The sequence below is a fragment of the Antechinus flavipes genome, chromosome 4, assembly GCF_016432865.1.
Source record: "Antechinus flavipes isolate AdamAnt ecotype Samford, QLD, Australia chromosome 4, AdamAnt_v2, whole genome shotgun sequence".
Taxonomy (NCBI): domain Eukaryota; kingdom Metazoa; phylum Chordata; class Mammalia; order Dasyuromorphia; family Dasyuridae; genus Antechinus; species Antechinus flavipes.
The window spans coordinates 205,840,760-205,858,307 of NC_067401.1; the positions used below are offsets into that span (position 1 = coordinate 205,840,760).

General features: G+C 46.9%; 1 protein-coding gene across 2 annotated transcripts; it reads left to right on the top strand.

Annotated features, from left to right (window-relative positions):
• Positions 1-2,427: 2,427 nt before the first annotated feature.
• SRF (serum response factor) lies at positions 2,428-13,516 on the top strand. 2 transcript variants are annotated; one of them, XM_051997002.1, is made up of 7 exons: positions 2,428-3,049; positions 5,509-5,775; positions 7,155-7,416; positions 8,374-8,508; positions 9,808-9,999; positions 10,176-10,252; positions 11,046-13,516. In XM_051997002.1, the coding sequence occupies exons 1-7, from the start codon at positions 2,534-2,536 to the stop codon at positions 11,142-11,144; spliced, it is 1,548 nt and encodes a 515-aa protein (XP_051852962.1). In that variant the 5' UTR covers positions 2,428-2,533; the 3' UTR covers positions 11,145-13,516. The 2 variants fall into 2 exon arrangements, with proteins under 2 accessions (XP_051852962.1, XP_051852963.1); XM_051997003.1 differs by having other exon boundaries at positions 8,392-8,508.
• Positions 13,517-17,548: the final 4,032 nt, after the last annotated feature.

Consider the following 17,548-nt stretch of genomic DNA (forward strand, 5'->3'; position numbering starts at 1 on the left):
TGAATATAACCCTATGTTTGGTCTTCCTGATGTCTTTTGGAAAATCTCATTGTACCCAGAGAGTAGGGGATAAAAAATGAAAAGAGATCATCACATTTTCTCATTTCCTAAGTTAAAGCTGAGAATCCCAATATGACCTTGGTCTGTAAAAAGACAAATGTGGCTAGGTTTTGCTTCATTATCCCTATGTTACAAATCAGGAAGCTGGTGTTCAGGGTCTGTGACTTAAGGTTTTCTGAAGCTCAAATCAGGGCTCTTTCCTACAATTACAGAATTGACAGAGAAGGCTTAAGGTTGTGGCTGGGCACTTGGGGGTGGGGAGGAGAGACATGAGCCACATATAGACATGGCTTTCTATGTTTAGAAAACATAAGAATGTTTAGCTTTCCCACTCCTGAAGTCATAAATGGATCTCTAGTCCCATATAGTCCTAAACACTTATAAGGATGATTTCCTTTTGCCAATGTAATTTTCATGGGCAGAAGTTGAGTTGAAATCTCACTTTGCTTCAAGAAACTTAATAGAAATTTCATTTAAGTAGTGGAGTAGTCATAACTTCAATCTATGTAGTCATAGACGACTCTGCTGATGAAATCAGACCTTTTCATGTATTGTAGAATATTATGTGTTTGTATTTTACATTTACAAGGAGTACCAAGAATATTAAATTCTTTACATTTATTTTGTGGATTTGATAAACAAGTTATCTGTCAATCAGCCCATATTATTAATTGCCAGATGCTGGAAACATAAGTACAGTGTATGAAACAGTCCTCTACTCCATTGCAATATAATGTTCCTTTGGAATGTAGCATTGAACTTAAGTCAGAAGAAGATAAGGATTTGAATCCTAGCTTTGCTTTTTAACCTAATTATGACATTTTACAGCCACTTCCTATCATGTGCCTTCACAATCCTATGTAAGGAGGAGGGGGAGGGAGCTCAAGTACTGTAAATGATCTCCAGTAGTGGGGTTCTATCTAGTCCAGTTCTATCTCATATAGATCCCATTCTTCTTAGTTTTCATTTTTCCTATGAAAAAATTAGAAAGTGAGCATAATTTTGACTTTTTCCTCTACTTTAAAAAATCCCCTCCACCCGATGTTTGCGGGGCGAGGGTGTGACTGAGAGGCTAAACAAAGGGTCGTTCCTTTGTCCGGCTATTTGCAACACATAACTCTAAAAGTACGCTTAAACTTCGCCCGGCCTCGTCTCATAACTGGAAGCTGTGGTTTCAAATCCCCAAACTTCCTCTCTTCCCCTCAAAGAAAAAAAAAAATGCAAGTCCAGGGTCGAGATCTTGGACACTAGCTGTGTGACACTGAATAACCCATTTGAACTTCTGTGACTCAGTTTTCTCATTTGTGAAATGAAAAGGCTGGACTTAAAGAATTTATTTGCTTTAAATCAGGATTCCCTTTTCTTCTTCCTGATGTAATTTTTCCAAAGGTTTTCCTCTTATCCCCAAGGTAGAAGATGATAGCTGAAGACCAAGGAGCTGGCCCTTTAAATTATAGTCCTAATTAAGAGAGAAATTGGGGGAGAATGTTTGAGGTCTGGGCACCTGGGGTCAAGGCCAGCGCAGAGCCCCCTCCTTCAGTTCCACCGCCACCACGGAATGCCTTTCTTTCGTGCCTCTTTTAGTTAAGCTGACCCCCTGCGCAGCCGCCTCATCAGTCCAGCTCGGGCTCCCCCCACCCTCCCCTCCCCATTCTTGCCGGTTGTGTCCCTTCTGGGTTCCAATTTCCTTTCCTCACCGCCCCGGGATAGGCGCTCTAAGCCGCTTCATCTCCCGGGTTTCCCTCCGCCCATTCCACCCCATCCTAGGATTCTTTCAACCCCCACCGGTGAGGGGGCGGAGACCAGCCTTGTTCCAACCTCCTGTCTCTTTAAGAGACGCCGGAGCCTCCGGACTCCGCGCCTCTGCCTGACGCTAGAATGACAGCAGCTGGCCTGGTATGCCAATGCAAATGAATAGCCCCCCCCACTAAGGCGGGCCAATGGCCGATGGAGGTGCCGGAACCGCCGACCAATAGGGCGGGGGCGCTGGGGCTCACCATATAAGGAGCGGCCTCGCCATAAAAGGAAACATTGTATCTCTTTATATGGGGGGAAGGGTCGGGGGATCCCTCCGCCGACAGCGCGTGGTCCCGGCCCCCTCCGCCCGCCCGCCGCCGCCGCCGCCGCCGCCGCTGCCGCCAGCAGCTGCTGCTTCAGCCCCAGCCCCCGGGGGCACGTTGACGGCCGCGGGGCGCGCCGCCCAAGCTCTCGGACAGGGGGCGCTGCACGCGGCCTGGGGCAACCCGGGCCACCGGGGCAGGAGCGAGAGGGCCCGGAGCGGGCCGTGCAAGGGGCCCCGGGCTCGGAGCGGCGGCGGCGGCGGCCAGAAAAGGAGCAGCAGCAGCAGCGGTAGCAGGAGCCGAGTCGGGGCGGGGAGCGGAGGCCGATGGCGGCGGCGGCAGCAGCAGCAGCAGCCCCGGCCCCGCGCTGATTGCCCGCCCGTCCGGACGCCTGCCCGCCCGTACTGAGCGCCATGTTACCGAGCCAGGCTGGGGCCGCGGCGGCGCTGGGCCGGGGTTCGGCCCTGGGGGGCGGCCTGGTCCGGGCCCCGACGGGGCGGCCGGGCGGCGGGACTCGCGGGGCTAACGGGGGCCGCGGCCCCGGGAATGGCGCGGGGCTGGGGCCCGGCCGCCTGGAGCGGGAGGCGGCGGCGGCGGCGGCGGCGGCAGCGGCCACGGGGACCCTGTACAGCGGCAGCGAGGGCGACTCCGAGTCCGGCGACGAGGAGGAGCTGGGCTCCGAGCGGCGTGGCCTCAAGCGCGGCCTGAGCGACATGGAACTCGGCGTGGTGGTCGGCGGGTCCGAGGCAGCGGCGGCGGCCGTGGCAGCGGCGGCGGCCGGGGCCTATGGCCCGGTTAGCGGCGCCGTGAGCGGGGCCAAGCCGGGCAAGAAGACCCGTGGCCGCGTGAAGATCAAGATGGAGTTCATCGACAACAAGCTGCGGCGCTACACGACCTTCAGCAAGAGGAAGACGGGCATCATGAAAAAGGTAACAACGCGGGGGGTCCGGCCGGAGGATCCGGCACGGACCCGGCGGCTGGGGAAGGAAACCGGGGCGGGGGGCATCCGGGAGGAGGAGGAGGAGGAGGAGAAGGAAAGGACCGGGTGATGAATGGAAGATAGTGCTGGAGCTCGGCGTGGGAGTCAGGGAGACCCTGCCGGGCAGGGGTCAGAGGAGGAAGAAGATGCCCCACGCCCGAGAGAGGGACCGGGAGTGTGGAAGTGGGAAGAAATGAGTAATAAGGGGGAAGGGAGGAGAAATCGTGAACCACGGAGATGTTTGGGATGGAGAGAGCTGAGGTAGTAACAGGACAAGTCAGAGACTGCCAGGAAGGGGTGAGTAACAAACAAGGCTCGGGGCATGGTAGGGCAGGTGTGTGTACAACATGCAGAGAAAGCACCAAGATGAAGAAGCGAGCCAGGGGTGGGAAAGGTGTATGTAAAGATGGAGTGAGTAGCGGCAACAAAGGTCCGCCCACCTTGTCAGGGGGAGACGGGCAGCCCCGAGTCAGGGGGAAAGAAACTGAGGCCCTACTGAGCTCCTGGGGACAGCGACTGAGTCCCACAGAAGTGGGGGGAAATGGTTCTCTAGAGATCTGTAACTGTCTATTTACATAGCTGTACTTCTAAACCTGATGATATAAATCTATATACATAGATCTGTACTCGTGTATATATAACTGTAGAAAGCTCTATCTTATAGAAAAACATAGAGAGAGAGAGTGGTCTCCATAGATAGGTGGGAATCTGTTTATGTACATCTATATTTTAGGGTGGTAGTGACTAGGATAATGAATGTTACAAGCTCAGGTAGGTAGGTATGAGGACTGACACAAAATAGGATCAATGAGCATTGTGAGAGGAAGTAGAGGAGAAGCATAGGGGGAAGGGAGAGGAAAGCCCCTAGACCTTAAGAAGAAAGAACAAGTCTAGTTTTTCCATAAAGTGGGAATGGACTAGGGCTTTGAAAGAAAGTTAAGTGATGGATAGTACTGTACATGAACATTCAAATCCCAATTGCCCTAGACAGTTTTTTACTCTTTCTTTTGTAGAAGAGGCCTGAGTTTCCTAAGCTCTCCAGCATGGTAAAAGGGGGTGGGAAGAGGAGGAGTCTAAATTTTTGTTAATCGAGATGGAGGGGATTGCTTTCCAGTAGAGGAATAGATGCTTGAAGGATAAGATGTCAGAGCTTTGAGAGTTCTATCCTTGTTATCTGCCCAGTAGAGAAATTAGCATTGTTCTATTGGTCTTGGAGAGCTCCGGGTATCCCCTGCCCCGAAAAAATGTGGGAGACGTGATCTAACATATAGCTGTGGGACTGCCTCCTTTACAGACTCCAACACTTGGCATAAGCAGAGTTATCAGTAAGGATGATCCTCCAAAGTAGGAATTCTCTCTGGTCACTTCTGTGACCAAAATATAGGTACATGGAAACTTGGGCCTTAAGTTGTGAAAGGTTCCAGAAATAAGAATAAGATTGCAGTGGTTCGTGTTGTTTCGGGGCCTGATGATTAGGGTAAGCAGAGTATTGGTCAATGAAGCAACTTAGTGTCTAGCAGACAGAGTTCCAGATACCCAGATTATAGTCCTACTTCTTTCATGAAATTGTTGGATGACCACTTCAAATGACTTCCTCTGTCTAGGCCTTAGCATTTTTCCTCTCCAGAATGAGGGAGTAAGATTAGATTAGATTATTTCCAAGATCTCTTTCAGCTCTGGACATTTTTTCTATTTTCTATTTTCTATTAATCCCTCAAAAATGAGGAAGAAGAGAGATCAGTGCAATAAAAGGTAACTAACTATACAATTAGGATTCAGGAACTAAAAGAAAGGTGATATCATTAAAAGTCCTGCCAAGAGTGAGAAAGGACATTCAACACAGTATGGATCCCAGGATGGCTTGTGTTGGACAGGAAAGTGACTTCAGCTGTTTGTGGAAATCCCAGACACATGTTTCTTCCTGGTGCCCTGCTTGCCTTTCAAAACGGTGTGGGGACTTGTGGCTGGGGGGTGGGTGTGTGAGAGTGTGTGTGTATGTAGTGTGTGAATGTGCTCTTTTAAGCTTTCCAGCAGCTGTGCTTGGGTCTTGAATCTGCCCAAGTGCATAGGAGAGCAGCTGAACTGTGCTCCTCTTTCTCCCCTGGGGTTGACTGTAGGGTCATCAGGAGGGACCTGGAAGCTAAAACTAGCTAAAGGAGTTTGTGTACTGCCCTAAGGATGATTTGGGATGGGGTGGGATTCTTAGTTTAAGTATCAGGAGAGATGTTTTAAATATGCTCAACTTCTAATGTTCCAGGAAATCTGATAGAAATTCAGATCAGTATGGGTCATTATATAATCCGTTCCACTGTACCTCAGAAGAACATTGGGTTCGGAGGTTTTTAAGGGTCTTATATAGGGGGTTCCTACCCCTTTGCTGACCCACTCACCTCTTCTTTTCCCTTCCAGGCCTATGAGCTCTCTACACTGACAGGAACACAGGTGTTGTTACTTGTGGCCAGTGAAACGGGACATGTATACACCTTTGCTACTCGAAAATTGCAGCCCATGATCACCAGCGAGACTGGCAAGGCATTGATCCAGACTTGCCTTAACTCACCAGACTCGCCACCACGCTCAGACCCCACCACAGACCAGCGAATGAGTGCCACGGGCTTTGAAGAGACAGACCTCACCTACCAGGTGTCTGAGTCTGACAGCAGCGGTGAGACCAAGGTGTGCACATGGCGGGGTGCCTCGGAGGGGAGAGGGACAAAAGAAGCACAATGTCATGTGGGAAGGGGCTGGCTCGGCTCTCCCCCCAGCCTGAAGGACAGGTGCCCAGTTCCCACCGTCTGAGTTGGAGCCCGGCCCCCTGATAAGCGGGTGGCCTCCGTGCCCATATAAGGCATGCTCCGGCTCCACATGAGCCTCCTCCCGCCCGCCAGGCTGCCTGCCTGGCAGGGGCCCTTGCATTCCTCCAGCCAGCTGTCTCCCCACTGGGGGTGGGGGCGGGGGTGTAGCTGAATCCTGCCTGACGTGTGGGCTCGGAGGCCAGCATACACCGGGCCGGGATGATCCTGGGAGCCCTGCAGACCTCATGCCTGGCTGGCTTAGCAGCCCACCTATGCAGCCTGCTCTGCCAAGCATGTCACCAAGCTCGGTGGGGTGGGGCCACGCACTGGCCACTGTCTGGGTCACCCCCTGTCCCGCCCCTCCCTCCTCCTTGTTCCCTCCCTTCCTCCCATTTGGGGGAATGGGCTGGGCTTTCTTCTCTTAGTCACCAGCAACTCCGCCCCCTTGTGGTCTTCAGCCAAGCCCTCTGGCTCTCTTAGCAACACCTCTACCAATGGGTGGCCACAGCCAGGCAGCTCCGGACAGCCTGGTCCCTAAGCCATCCTACACATTTTAGGACTTGTCTGTCACTTCCACCTCATGAGGCCTGGACAGAGTCAGGATCCTTTTCTTCTCTTCCTCTTCCTGTTCCTCCTCCCCTCCACTGCTTGCAGGCCCTTGTCCTCCCCTGATGATAGAAGAACTGGTCTGCCTCACTCTACCTACAAATGTTTTTTGTTTTTGGTTTTTTTTCCCCTTTAGCACAGGTGTTAGAAATGGCAGGAGATTAAGGATTCTTTTGATGGAAGGGAGACAGGCACTCAGATTGAACTGCCTTTTCCTCACTCTCCCTACCACTGAGGTGTTTGATGCATCTCTGGAGTAGGATTCTCCTCCCAGGATTGTAGGGGAAAGCATCTGCTCATTTTGTTCATCTCAAAACAGGAATATAAGAGCACAAACCACTAGGGTGGTTGTGAGGATCAAATGAGATCATATTTGCAAAGTGCTGTTACCCTTAGTGCTAATTATTATTATTATTATTATTATTATTCAGATTTGTGAGAATTTTGCAACTTTAAAACTTAAAGGGTCTTTGGAGAGTGCCTGCTCAAAGTCACATCTATGGATAGGCTGCTGAGGTCCACAGCATTGCTCTTTTTAATTAAGCATTGTTGCTTGGGGACCTTGGGATATTGAGAGCCATGTTTCAGTGACAGGTCATGATGGGTAGGATCGTCTGATCTAGGCTCACAGCCCCATCCTTGCCCTGGCTGTAGGACACGCTGAAGCCATCGTTCACAGTCACCAATCTGCCGGGTACAACTTCCACCATCCAGACAGCACCCAGCACCTCTACCACGATGCAAGTCAGCAGCGGCCCTTCCTTCCCAATCACCAACTACCTGGCGCCTGTCTCTGGTAGTGTCAGCCCCAGTGCCGTCAGCAGTGCCAATGGGACTGTGCTGAAGAGTACGGGCAGTGGCCCTGTCTCCTCCGGAGGCCTCATGCAACTGCCTACCAGCTTCACCCTCATGCCTGGTGAGTGTTGAGAGAGGCAAAATTGATGGGGTTTTTCCACTTCCTCCTTTATACTTGGTGCCCAGGGAGCAAGCTAGCCAGCCCTGGGAGTGAGGTGGGCACAAAGAGATACACAATAGAAAGGGAGAGGGAGAAAATAAGAGCAGGGGTTAGGCCTGACCAAAACCTCATGTCCCATTGGCAGATGCTCTCTTCCCAGATGAACTCACTTACCTAGTCAGCTTATCCTGCTCCCCAACTGCAGCCGGGACAACAGACAGTCTTCTGCTTCCCCACCCTTTCTGATGGGATGAACACATATCCCTGGCAAGTTAACTTTGACTAAGAAGTCTAGGGGCAGGGACAGAAGCATGAGAGAGCCTACACTGCTCCAAATAGGGCCTCTTGTGGTTAGTGCCACTGCGAGTGCAGAACTCTGTACCAGGTGCTAGAGAAATGTAGCTCAAGAAGAAATAAGACAAGATGTGGCTTCTGCCCTTAGTGAACTTTTTTCAATCTGGTAGGGACATAGGAAACCCACCCAGATAATTATACAAATTTAGTACATGACAGCTATGTTAGAGAAATCCACCATGAAAGTGCTATTGAGGCCTAGGGAGAAAGGTAGAGTTATCAGTTAGAGACAAGAAGGAAGAAAAAGACCTAGGTGTAGGAAATGCTGAGCAAAACATTGAGGAGGGAAAGCAGCAACAAGTGTTCTGTCTGTGTCGAAAAATAGTGTGCTAAGAAAAAAAAGATTGGATATTATCTGATTATGAATGACTTTGAATGCCAAGCCACAGGATTTATTTAATCTCTTCTTGCTGGACTGCTTGTTTCTGGGCAATGCTGTATCCAAGTTGGGGTAAAGGGGAAATGAAAGATGAGGAACAATATGTCAGACCCAGAAATTGAGTGTGCTTTGGGAGTCTAGTGGTGGCTGTGGGTTGCCTCTTAGCTGGGATAAACCATGAGTAGGGTCTCTCCTTCTGACAGGTGGGGCAGTGGCCCAGCAGGTTCCAGTCCAGGCCATTCAAGTTCACCAGGCCCCTCAGCAGACGTCTCCCTCTAGTGACAGCAGCACAGACCTCACACAAACCTCCAGTGGGACAGGTATGGCTCATGTCTCTATGATGAGATCCTCATACAGCTTTTGCTTGTAGGTAATTTCTTGAGACTTTATACCTGACATCTATGATAGGGAAAATGGGTGGGCTGTTCTTAGTTTTTATGGGGACAAGATAAGAATGAAAAAGGTTTTGAACTTCCTCTTATTCAGCATAGGAACAGACGACCCAAAGTAGCAGACTCGTTTTTAGGGAGGAAGAATCATAAAACAGTACAGTTGAAATTAGCAGAGTACAAGTAGACTGGCCCTTTTTACAGAGAAGGAAAACAGAAGGGGGGAGAGGATGGCATGAGGTCAACAGCTATTCAGTTATCAGTGTCCATCTCTGTATGGTGCTGTGCCAGGAGCTGGATTCCCTGAAGTGCCTCCTTTCAATTGAACCCCTGTGTATTGAGCACTTACCATATGCTCTTTCAGCAGGACTGTTTCAGGACTGTTCTAGGATGAGGAAAATAATGAAGTTGAAGACACATTTTTACTGTCAGGAAATTAGACACATGCACAGATATACAAAACATCGTAAGAGAGGCAGATACAGAATCCTTTAAGGACACATGGCTTGTGTTGGGTTAGGACATGAATCAGAAGAATTGTAGACGTACAGCTGGGCCTTGAAGGCTAGGTAGAATTTCAGCTGGCAGTTGATAGGAAGGAAGACTTTCTGGGCATGCCTCCAGTTACTTCAAGAATAATCTTAAGATGAAATATATTATAATTCTCCTTGACTTAAAAGATAAGTTCAAAAAAAAAAGAAGTTCAACAGCTGCATATTTGGGGGGTGAGGAGTGAGAACAAACAGCATGGTCTTCTAACTCCAAAGAGGTTTATTGAGATTCTTCATTATGTAGAATCAGTTTAAACAGGTGTGGCTCTTACTTGGGGGGAATGGGGGCGGTTCATAGTGTTTAAAACAGGCCCATGAACAGATGGCTGAATATCAAACTTGAAAATGGTGATAAAATTTGTGTTGATGATTTTAGAATGTAAAATAAACTTTTTGGATAAGATGTAGGTATTGCTGTTGCATTTGGGTAAAGAATAATCGTGAGGAGAAGAGGCTGGTTTAAGGCTTTATCATTAAGTTGGACAGAAGTGATGTCTGTCTCGGGTTTCCAGGCTGGTTATATCTGTCTTCTTCCTTTTCCAATCCACAGTTGGAGGGCCCTTATTGTCTGGGAGTATGTATGGAGATAAATCTGAAGAGGTTAGGGAGCAAAGGATTAGAGAGAGAATACCTTTTCTTAGCCAGATTCCTGTGACACTTAATTGTCTGTGCTCACCAGTGACACTGCCCGCCACCATTATGACTTCATCAGTACCCACTACAGTGGGTGGTCATATGATGTACCCCAGCTCCCATGCAGTGATGTACGCCCCCACCCCAGGGCTGGCCGACGGCAGCCTCACCGTGCTCAATGCCTTCTCCCAGGCACCTTCCGCCATGCAGGTTTCCCACGGACAGGTCCAGGAGCAAGGTGAGTTGTGTTATGGGGGAGGATGAGAAGAATGAGCATGAGGGTTTTTCCCATTCCCTGATAGGTGATGTTGATCACAGACATTGGGTGGCTCACTCAATTCCCCAACTGCTCCCCTGCCCAGAGGCCCTTAAATTAAGACCTCTGACTTCAGCCCCTATGGTTTTCTGGTATAGGTGGAGTCCCCCAGGTGTTCCTGACTGCACCCTCAGGAACTGTGCAAATCCCAGTGTCTGCCGTCCAGCTTCATCAGGTAGGTGGGTAGGGCGCCTCTCCTACTCTTACGACTACATGCTAGTCACCCTTCCCATTTCTTGAGCATTTATCTGTTTTTGTTAGGGTGAGAAGGGGGCAGCTATTTTGGATCAGAACTGAGAACTTACTGGTCTAGGGAATTCCCAGTGAAGAATCTCATGTGCCAATTCAGATCAGCAGCTGCTTTATGTCTAATATCCTCTTAGGGAGCTACTTGGGACACTGAGAGATTATGTGACTTCCCCACAGTCACCAGTCTGTGTTAAGGGGTGGGGGGTTTTCTGGCTTTCTCTCTCACATTTTGTTTCTCTTCTACACTGTCCTCACAACAATGTAGGAGATACTCTGCATAAGGAATAGGTACTGTTGGCATTTTGCATGTGAGGAAGCAGGTTCAGTAGAGTTGCACAGACATTAAGGGTCAGAACTAGAAATCACACCTGCCACTTCTGCCTCCTTAGATGTTTTGGATCTCCTCCTGCCTTGGCACTGGAGCAGGATGAAGGTCTTCCAGTGACTCTTAGCTCCTCTGCTAAACAGTTTAAAGCAGGGGTCCTCAAACTTTTTAAATAGGGGCCAGTTCACTGTCCCTCAGACTGTTGGAGGGCCGGACTATAGTAAAAACAAAAACTTTGTTTTGTGGGCCTTTAAATAAAGAAACTTCATAGCCCTGGGTGAGGGGGATAATTGTCCTCAGCTGCTGCATCTGGCCTGTGGGCCGTAGTTTGAGGACCCCTGGTTTAAAGCATGTAAGTCTGACCTTCTGCCTCACCTTCCCTCACCTCCTACAGATGGCAGTGATTGGGCAGCAGGCAGGCAGCAGCAGCAATTTGACAGAACTACAGGTGGTGAACCTGGATGCAACAACGCACAGCACCAAGAGTGAATGAGTAGCTCTGCCAACCCTGGACTGATGGATGGACGGCCTCACTTATTTATTGTTGCCTTTTCACGTTTTCTTTACACACACGTTGACAGGCCGCAGGAGGGAGGCAGGGAGGAGAGAGGGGCCGCCACAGGACTTTGCCCTCTCACTCCAGCCAAAGAAATGGACTTGCCTGCCCTCCACCCTTTTCTCCCTCTCTCCCATCCTGGTTCCACCTCTCATTTCTGTTTACTGTGGGGCTGCCTTGCTTCCCCCCCTTCCCAGCTTGGCTCGATGTTTGCCACGAGTATTAGCTATGCCCAATGGGACCGTGCCCCCTCCTTCCCTCTGTGGGACCTGTGGTCATTAGGGTACTGCATCCTTCTCCTAAGGAAGCAGCTTGGAGGTTCTGCCCTCAGCCTCCTTGCTGCACATGGGTTAGCACTGTGTCTGCCATAGGCTGGGTGAGAGACCACCTTCCCTCAGAGCCAACTATGTGGTTGGGGAACTGTGTCCCCACCTCCCCTCTCTCCCATTAGTTCCCTAGCAGTTGGGCCTATGCACCGGGCAAATGTCCATGGCCAGTGGGCACGCTGCCTCCTGTCCCTTGCCACTTGTGCCACAGTGGCTCCTGGGATGGAGAGAATGGCCTGGATCCCCTTTCATCCCCACTTTACCCCCCTGCTGCTTTACTTAAGGTTTAATTTTGAACCTTTTATTTGAGAGGAGACAAGTGAAAACAAATCTATAAATATATATTTTTAAAATATTTAACTTTTTTTTATGGCGTTTTTCTCATCATCCCACCACGTTTTTCCCTCCTCTCCCTTTTCCTCCTCTTCCTTCTCCCACCCTCTTCCCTGGGGAGATACTGTTGGCCTCCCCAGTACTGGTTGGACTATAGGAGGTAGAGCCATTCTGTGGGCTCTGGGATCCCACCAGTGTGGAAGAGTAAAGGACGTTCTGGGATCTTAACAGATCCTATATATAAGCCAGGAAGAAGTGGGGAAAGGGCCCCATGGGCCATGCCTCAAAAGAGCGGGGAGGGTTACCACCAGCTCTGGGCCTAGTTTGCCCTTTGGTGTTTAGTAAGAGGGTTTCAAGGAAGCAGAGAAGGGAATCCAGCTATAGGATTAGGGCTTGTGGGGACCTGTCCCAACCCCATTTTGGTAGAGGCCCTGGATTTTGTTTGTGCCATGTGCATGGGAGATGCAGCCATGCATTCCATCAGGCTCCCAGCTGCCTGGGATAAATTGCATTACGCAGTGGTGGGGATTGGGGCTGACTAGTAGAGTTGGGAGCAGCTCAAGAGATCGATGCAGTACCGGGGAGCCAGAGAAGGGCAGCTCTCCCAGGGAGTGAGCAGCTACTGTAACTTTTTAAAATTAAGACAAAAAGCCTTGAAGAAAATGACTTTATTTTTCTAAGTGTAACCTCAGTATTTATGTATTTCTTACAGGGGCCGTGCCCCATCCCCCTTACCCCCCATTAGGCGGATGTGCAGGGTAGGCCAGCATTAGCAGAGGGTTTTGTACCCAGTGAACCTGCTCTCCTCCATTACCTGTATTCTGAGCATCTGATTTTCCAGAAGAGGGGAATTGCAGCTGGATTGCGGGTTTTTAAAAAAACCTTTTCTTGACTGCTTTTAATTCAGTGAGAAATAACCCTGCCTTGACAGCTTGATGGTGGGATGCAGAGTCTCTGCTCACAGCCCAGATCTCAAGGGGATTGATTTGCCAACAACCTAGAGTCCTGTAATCTGTTTTCTCCCTGCTGTCTTTCCCAAATCTGGGGTGCTAGAGTGGGAGCCACCATCCTGGGATTTCCCACAAAACCTGGTTGGTGGGGCAGATGGGGGATACGGGGATGGGTTGCAAGGATGGGTCACGGCTGGTGTCTGGGACTAGGAATTGCCTCTCAGAGTCAGGGATTGGGGGAGTTAGGGACTCAGGTCTGTAATGTGCCCAGCCTCTCTTCTCTGAATTGCAGCCATGTCCTCCTAGGACCCACCTTGCCTATCCTTGGGAAGAGAGCTTTATTTCCATCATCTCCCCAAAGAAGGCAAGATCCAGTGAGATCAGGTTAAGTGCTTCTAATGTTTATGTGAGCGCGGCCTTGTAAGAACATGTGTGCTTCAGGGATGAGATGACATTTCTTGTGTGGTGACCCTTAGCGTTCCCCTCCTCTGGCGGCTCTGGGTGTGTGAGTGTGTGGCTGTGTGGCTGTGTGTATGTGTGGTGAGTGTGTGGGGTGTGTTTGAGTGTCAGTGGTTTCTACATCCCTGGGATGCTGACCCGGGAGTTCATGGACATGATCACAGTCCTATGTACAGAGCTTTCTTTTGTATTAAAAAAAAAAAAATACTCTTTCAATAAATGTATCATTTTGTGCACAGAATCTGGGGTCTTGATCTTTTTTCCCTAACACAATAGTTATATTCTAAGCCTTTCTAATGAGAGGTGCATAAGGTTGATTCCATTTTTTTCTTTAAAAAATTATTTTGTTTTTATGTCAATTTTATTTCCTATGTCCTCCCAATTCCCATAAAGCAATCCATTGTAACTCTAAAAATGAAGGTGAGAGAAAAGGACAATACAAAACAAACCACATTTACCAGATTTAGAATAGTCTTCCATATCCTTAGTCATCTCTCATCTTCGCAAATTAAGGAAGAGAGGTGCAGTAAACTCTCATATCTGTGTCCAAGCTTGGTCATAATTTCCTAATATTGTTTTTGTTAGCAAAAAAACCCCAAAGGCCCAACAATGAGAGAAGGTTTCATGTGCTATTCTTTGTTATTCCTCCAGAAGAAAATCGGTGGGGGAGGGGTGCCTGGAATGGAGTATAATTTGTTTCCTGGATTCAGAAAACTGGTAGTATAGTAGATGCAGGCCCTGAGTTCAAATTTCACCTTAAGACACTAGCTGTGTGACCCTGGGCAAATCGACTTTCCTCAGCTATAATGAAGTTAATAGCATCTACCACACAGTAGTTGTGAAGGCCAAATGAGAATATTTAGAAAAATTGTTTAGCCTAGTGCTTAGTACACAGTAGGCATTATGTAAATGCTTACTATCTTCTTTATACTCCTCCTCCCAGGGAATAGGAAATTTAAGAGGATGGGAATTAGGATTTGAGAGCAAGCAAGGTTTGGCAAGGGGCTCTGAAATGAGATTTATAGGATCTATGAAAGAGCATTTCACAGTATTTCAAAGGATCCAAGATATAATGACCTTCTTGTCATTGATTCTTGTCCATGTCCTTCCAAAGAATATCTATCTGCTCCAGATGTGACTTTCCAAATCTCAAGACATTTTGGGAATACAGATGCAACATGTGAGCTGTCCTTACTATAATACTAATCCACCTTCCTGATTGGATAACTTTTTTTACATCACTTTTTTTTTGGTTCTGAATTCATCTCTGGTAACATGTTGCAGCTTAATTGGACCTAATACATATCCTTCCATTTTGGTTACCCAGTTCTTTAGAGATTGTAGTATCCAAACTGTGGGTTAGGGTCATTGAGAATGGATGGAGTTCAGAAAAAATAGGAAATTAATGCAGGTAAAGCGAAACAAGGGAAGATGGGTTCTCCTCCTGGCCAGGACACTGAAACCTTAGGTTCTGAACCTGTGATTTAGTCTATGGGAATTCTTCCCATTAATGTAGTCTTAGATAGTTACCTAGAACTCTTAAACACCAAAGGAAGAGAAACACTAAAGGCCCATTGTGTGCCAAGTATTATGCTAAGTGTTTCATAAATATCTCATTGATCCTCACAATTCTTGGAGGTAGGTTCTGTTATTATCCTCCATTTTACAAATGGAGAATAAGTGATTTATAAATATCTTATTTGAGCCTCACAATTCTGGGAGGAAGGGGCCTATTATCCTCATTTTACAAGTGGGGAAATTGAGGCAAACATGCTAGTAAGCATCTGAGGTAAAATTTGAACTTGAGTCTTCCTGATTCCAAGCCCAGCATTCTATCCACTGTACTATCTAGCTGCCTCATTAAATGGCTTCTCCACTATCATACAGCTAATTTTTGTTAGAGACAAATCAGCAATGCATAGATATATCTGGTAGCAATAATACCACTTTTTTTCAAAGAAGTATTTTTCATAGAGAAAGAGAGGGCCAGTTGTTCAGTTATATCCAATTCTTGGTGATCTCATTTAGGATCATAAAAAGACTGCAGTGATTTACCATTGCTGCCTTCAGCTCATTTTTCAGATAGGGAAACTGAGGTAAAAGAGATGAAGAGACTTGCCCACAGATAAGAAGTATTTGAGACCAAATCTAAACTCACAAAGCTGCTCCATCCACTGAGCCAAATGGGCACAACGGCCAAAAAGGTGACTGAAGCCGACAACATGAAGTGCTTAGAGTTTGGTTAGGTATCAAGAGCAAAAAGTCATCCACTGCATCCCTGGCTATTACCAGTCCTAACTTTTGTTCTGCTACTGGAGAAAAGGCTACCTATTTTATTCAATTCTGTCTTAAATCCAATTCATGAGCAAGTCAAGACCACCTATGATGTTACGGGTCTTTGAAAATAAAGGATGAACAACAGCTACGTTCCAGGTACTGTGCTAATAGATAGGGTTCCAAAAACAAAAACGAAAAGTCCTCAAGAAGCTGACAGTCTAGGTAGGAAGCAACATGGTATGTGCATATGAAAGCAAACAAAATCTGTTACCAAATATATACATTATAAATACACAATTTTGAGGAATGGAGGGGAGGGAAGAACATTCCCAGAAGGATCCTGAAATGCCTCCTGTGAGAAGTGTCAATTAAGTCAGGGATTCTAAAACGGAGTGAGGAGGGAAGCTCCATTTTAGGTGGAAGACATAACTGTGCAAAAGTTCATAGATGGGAAATAAAATATACATGGGGAATACCAAGAAGGCCTATTTGGTTGGATTGTAGTTTGTGAAGAGAAGGGTAATATGCAATATGCCTGGAAAGGTAAGCTGGATCAGATTTGCAAATGACTTCAAGCACCAGAGTCTTTGGTATGGTATTCTAGAGGCAATAAATAGGGAGGCTCTCCTGACTTCAAAGTGACCTTCTATCCCATACCAAGATAAGGTGAAAATGGGTTTAGACATAAAGGGTGATATAAGTAAGTTAGGAGAGCAAGAGATGGCTTACCTATTAGGTCTTTGGAGAAGGGAGGAATTTATGACCAAAGAAGAACTAGAGAATATTATGAAATGTAAAATAGGTAATTTTGATTATATTAAATTAAAAAGGTTTTGCACAAAACCAGTGCAGCCAAGATTAGAAAGGAAGCAGAAAGCTGAGAAACAAATTTTAAAACCAGAGTTTCTAATAAAGGCCTCCCTTTTAAAATATATTGAGAATTGAGTAAATTTTATAAGAAGGCAAGTCATTCCCCAAATGATAAAATGGTCAAATGATATGAATAGCCAATTTTCAGTTGAAAAAATTAAAGCCATCTATAATCATGAAAAAAAGCTCTAAATCACTACTGATTAGAAAGATGCAAATGAAAACAACTCTGAGGTACCAGTTCACCTCTTAGATTGGTTAAGATGACAGGAAAAGATAATGATGAATGTTGGAGGAGATGTGGGAAAACTGGAACCCTGACTGATGCATTGTTGGTAGAATTATTTACTGATCCAGACATTTTGGAGAACAATTTGGAACTATACCCAAAGGGCTATCAAACTGTGCATACCCTTTGATCCAGCAGTGTTCTACTGAGTCTGTAATCCAAAGAGATCATAAAAAACCCACATGTGCAAAAATGTTGGTAGCAGTTCTTTTGGGTAATGGCAAAGAATTGGAAATTGAATGGATGCCCATTAAGTGGGGAATGGCTGAATAAGTTAGGGTAGATGAAGGTAATGGAATATTATTGTTTTATGAGAAATGATGAACAAGTTGATTTCAGGAGAGCCTGGAAAGATTTACATGAACTGTTGCTGAGTTAAATGAGTAGAACCAGGACACTGTACATAGCAATGGCAAGATTGTATGATAATCAACTATGATAGATTTAGCTCTTCTCAGCAATTTAGTGATCGAAGACAATTCCAATAAACTTTGTTCACTTCTTTTTACCTCTCCCATAGTTTTCCCCTTTTGCTCTGATTTTTCTTTCTCAACATGATTCATAAAGCAATGTTTATTAAAAATAAATAAATTTACTAGGAACCTCCCCAAAAAAAGAATGTTGAAAATCAATTTTATATGTAATTGGGAAAATAATATACTATTAAAATAAAATTTTTAAAAAGTGACCCTCTATTATGCCATGCTGCCTCCTGTTGCCAATTCTGTTGTGAAATTTGCTACAACTAAGTTGAAATTCTTGAGTTTTGACTTTTTTTTTTTTAATGGTAAGACAATTTAGGTTGGGTGACTTGCCCAGGCTCACACAGCTAGTAAG

What these genes read in the sequence shown, in the direction of transcription:
- SRF (XM_051997002.1), top strand. Translation starts at nt 2,534, where the DNA reads ATGTTACCGAGCCAGGCTGGGGCCGCGGCGGCGCTGGGCCGGGGTTCG. An exon ending in AGACGGGCATCATGAAAAAG is followed by an intron (nt 3,050 to 5,508) that starts GTAACAACGCGG and finishes TTTCCCTTCCAG; the next exon opens with GCCTATGAGCTCTCTACACT. An exon ending in ACAGCAGCGGTGAGACCAAG is followed by an intron (nt 5,776 to 7,154) that starts GTGTGCACATGG and finishes CCCTGGCTGTAG; the next exon opens with GACACGCTGAAGCCATCGTT.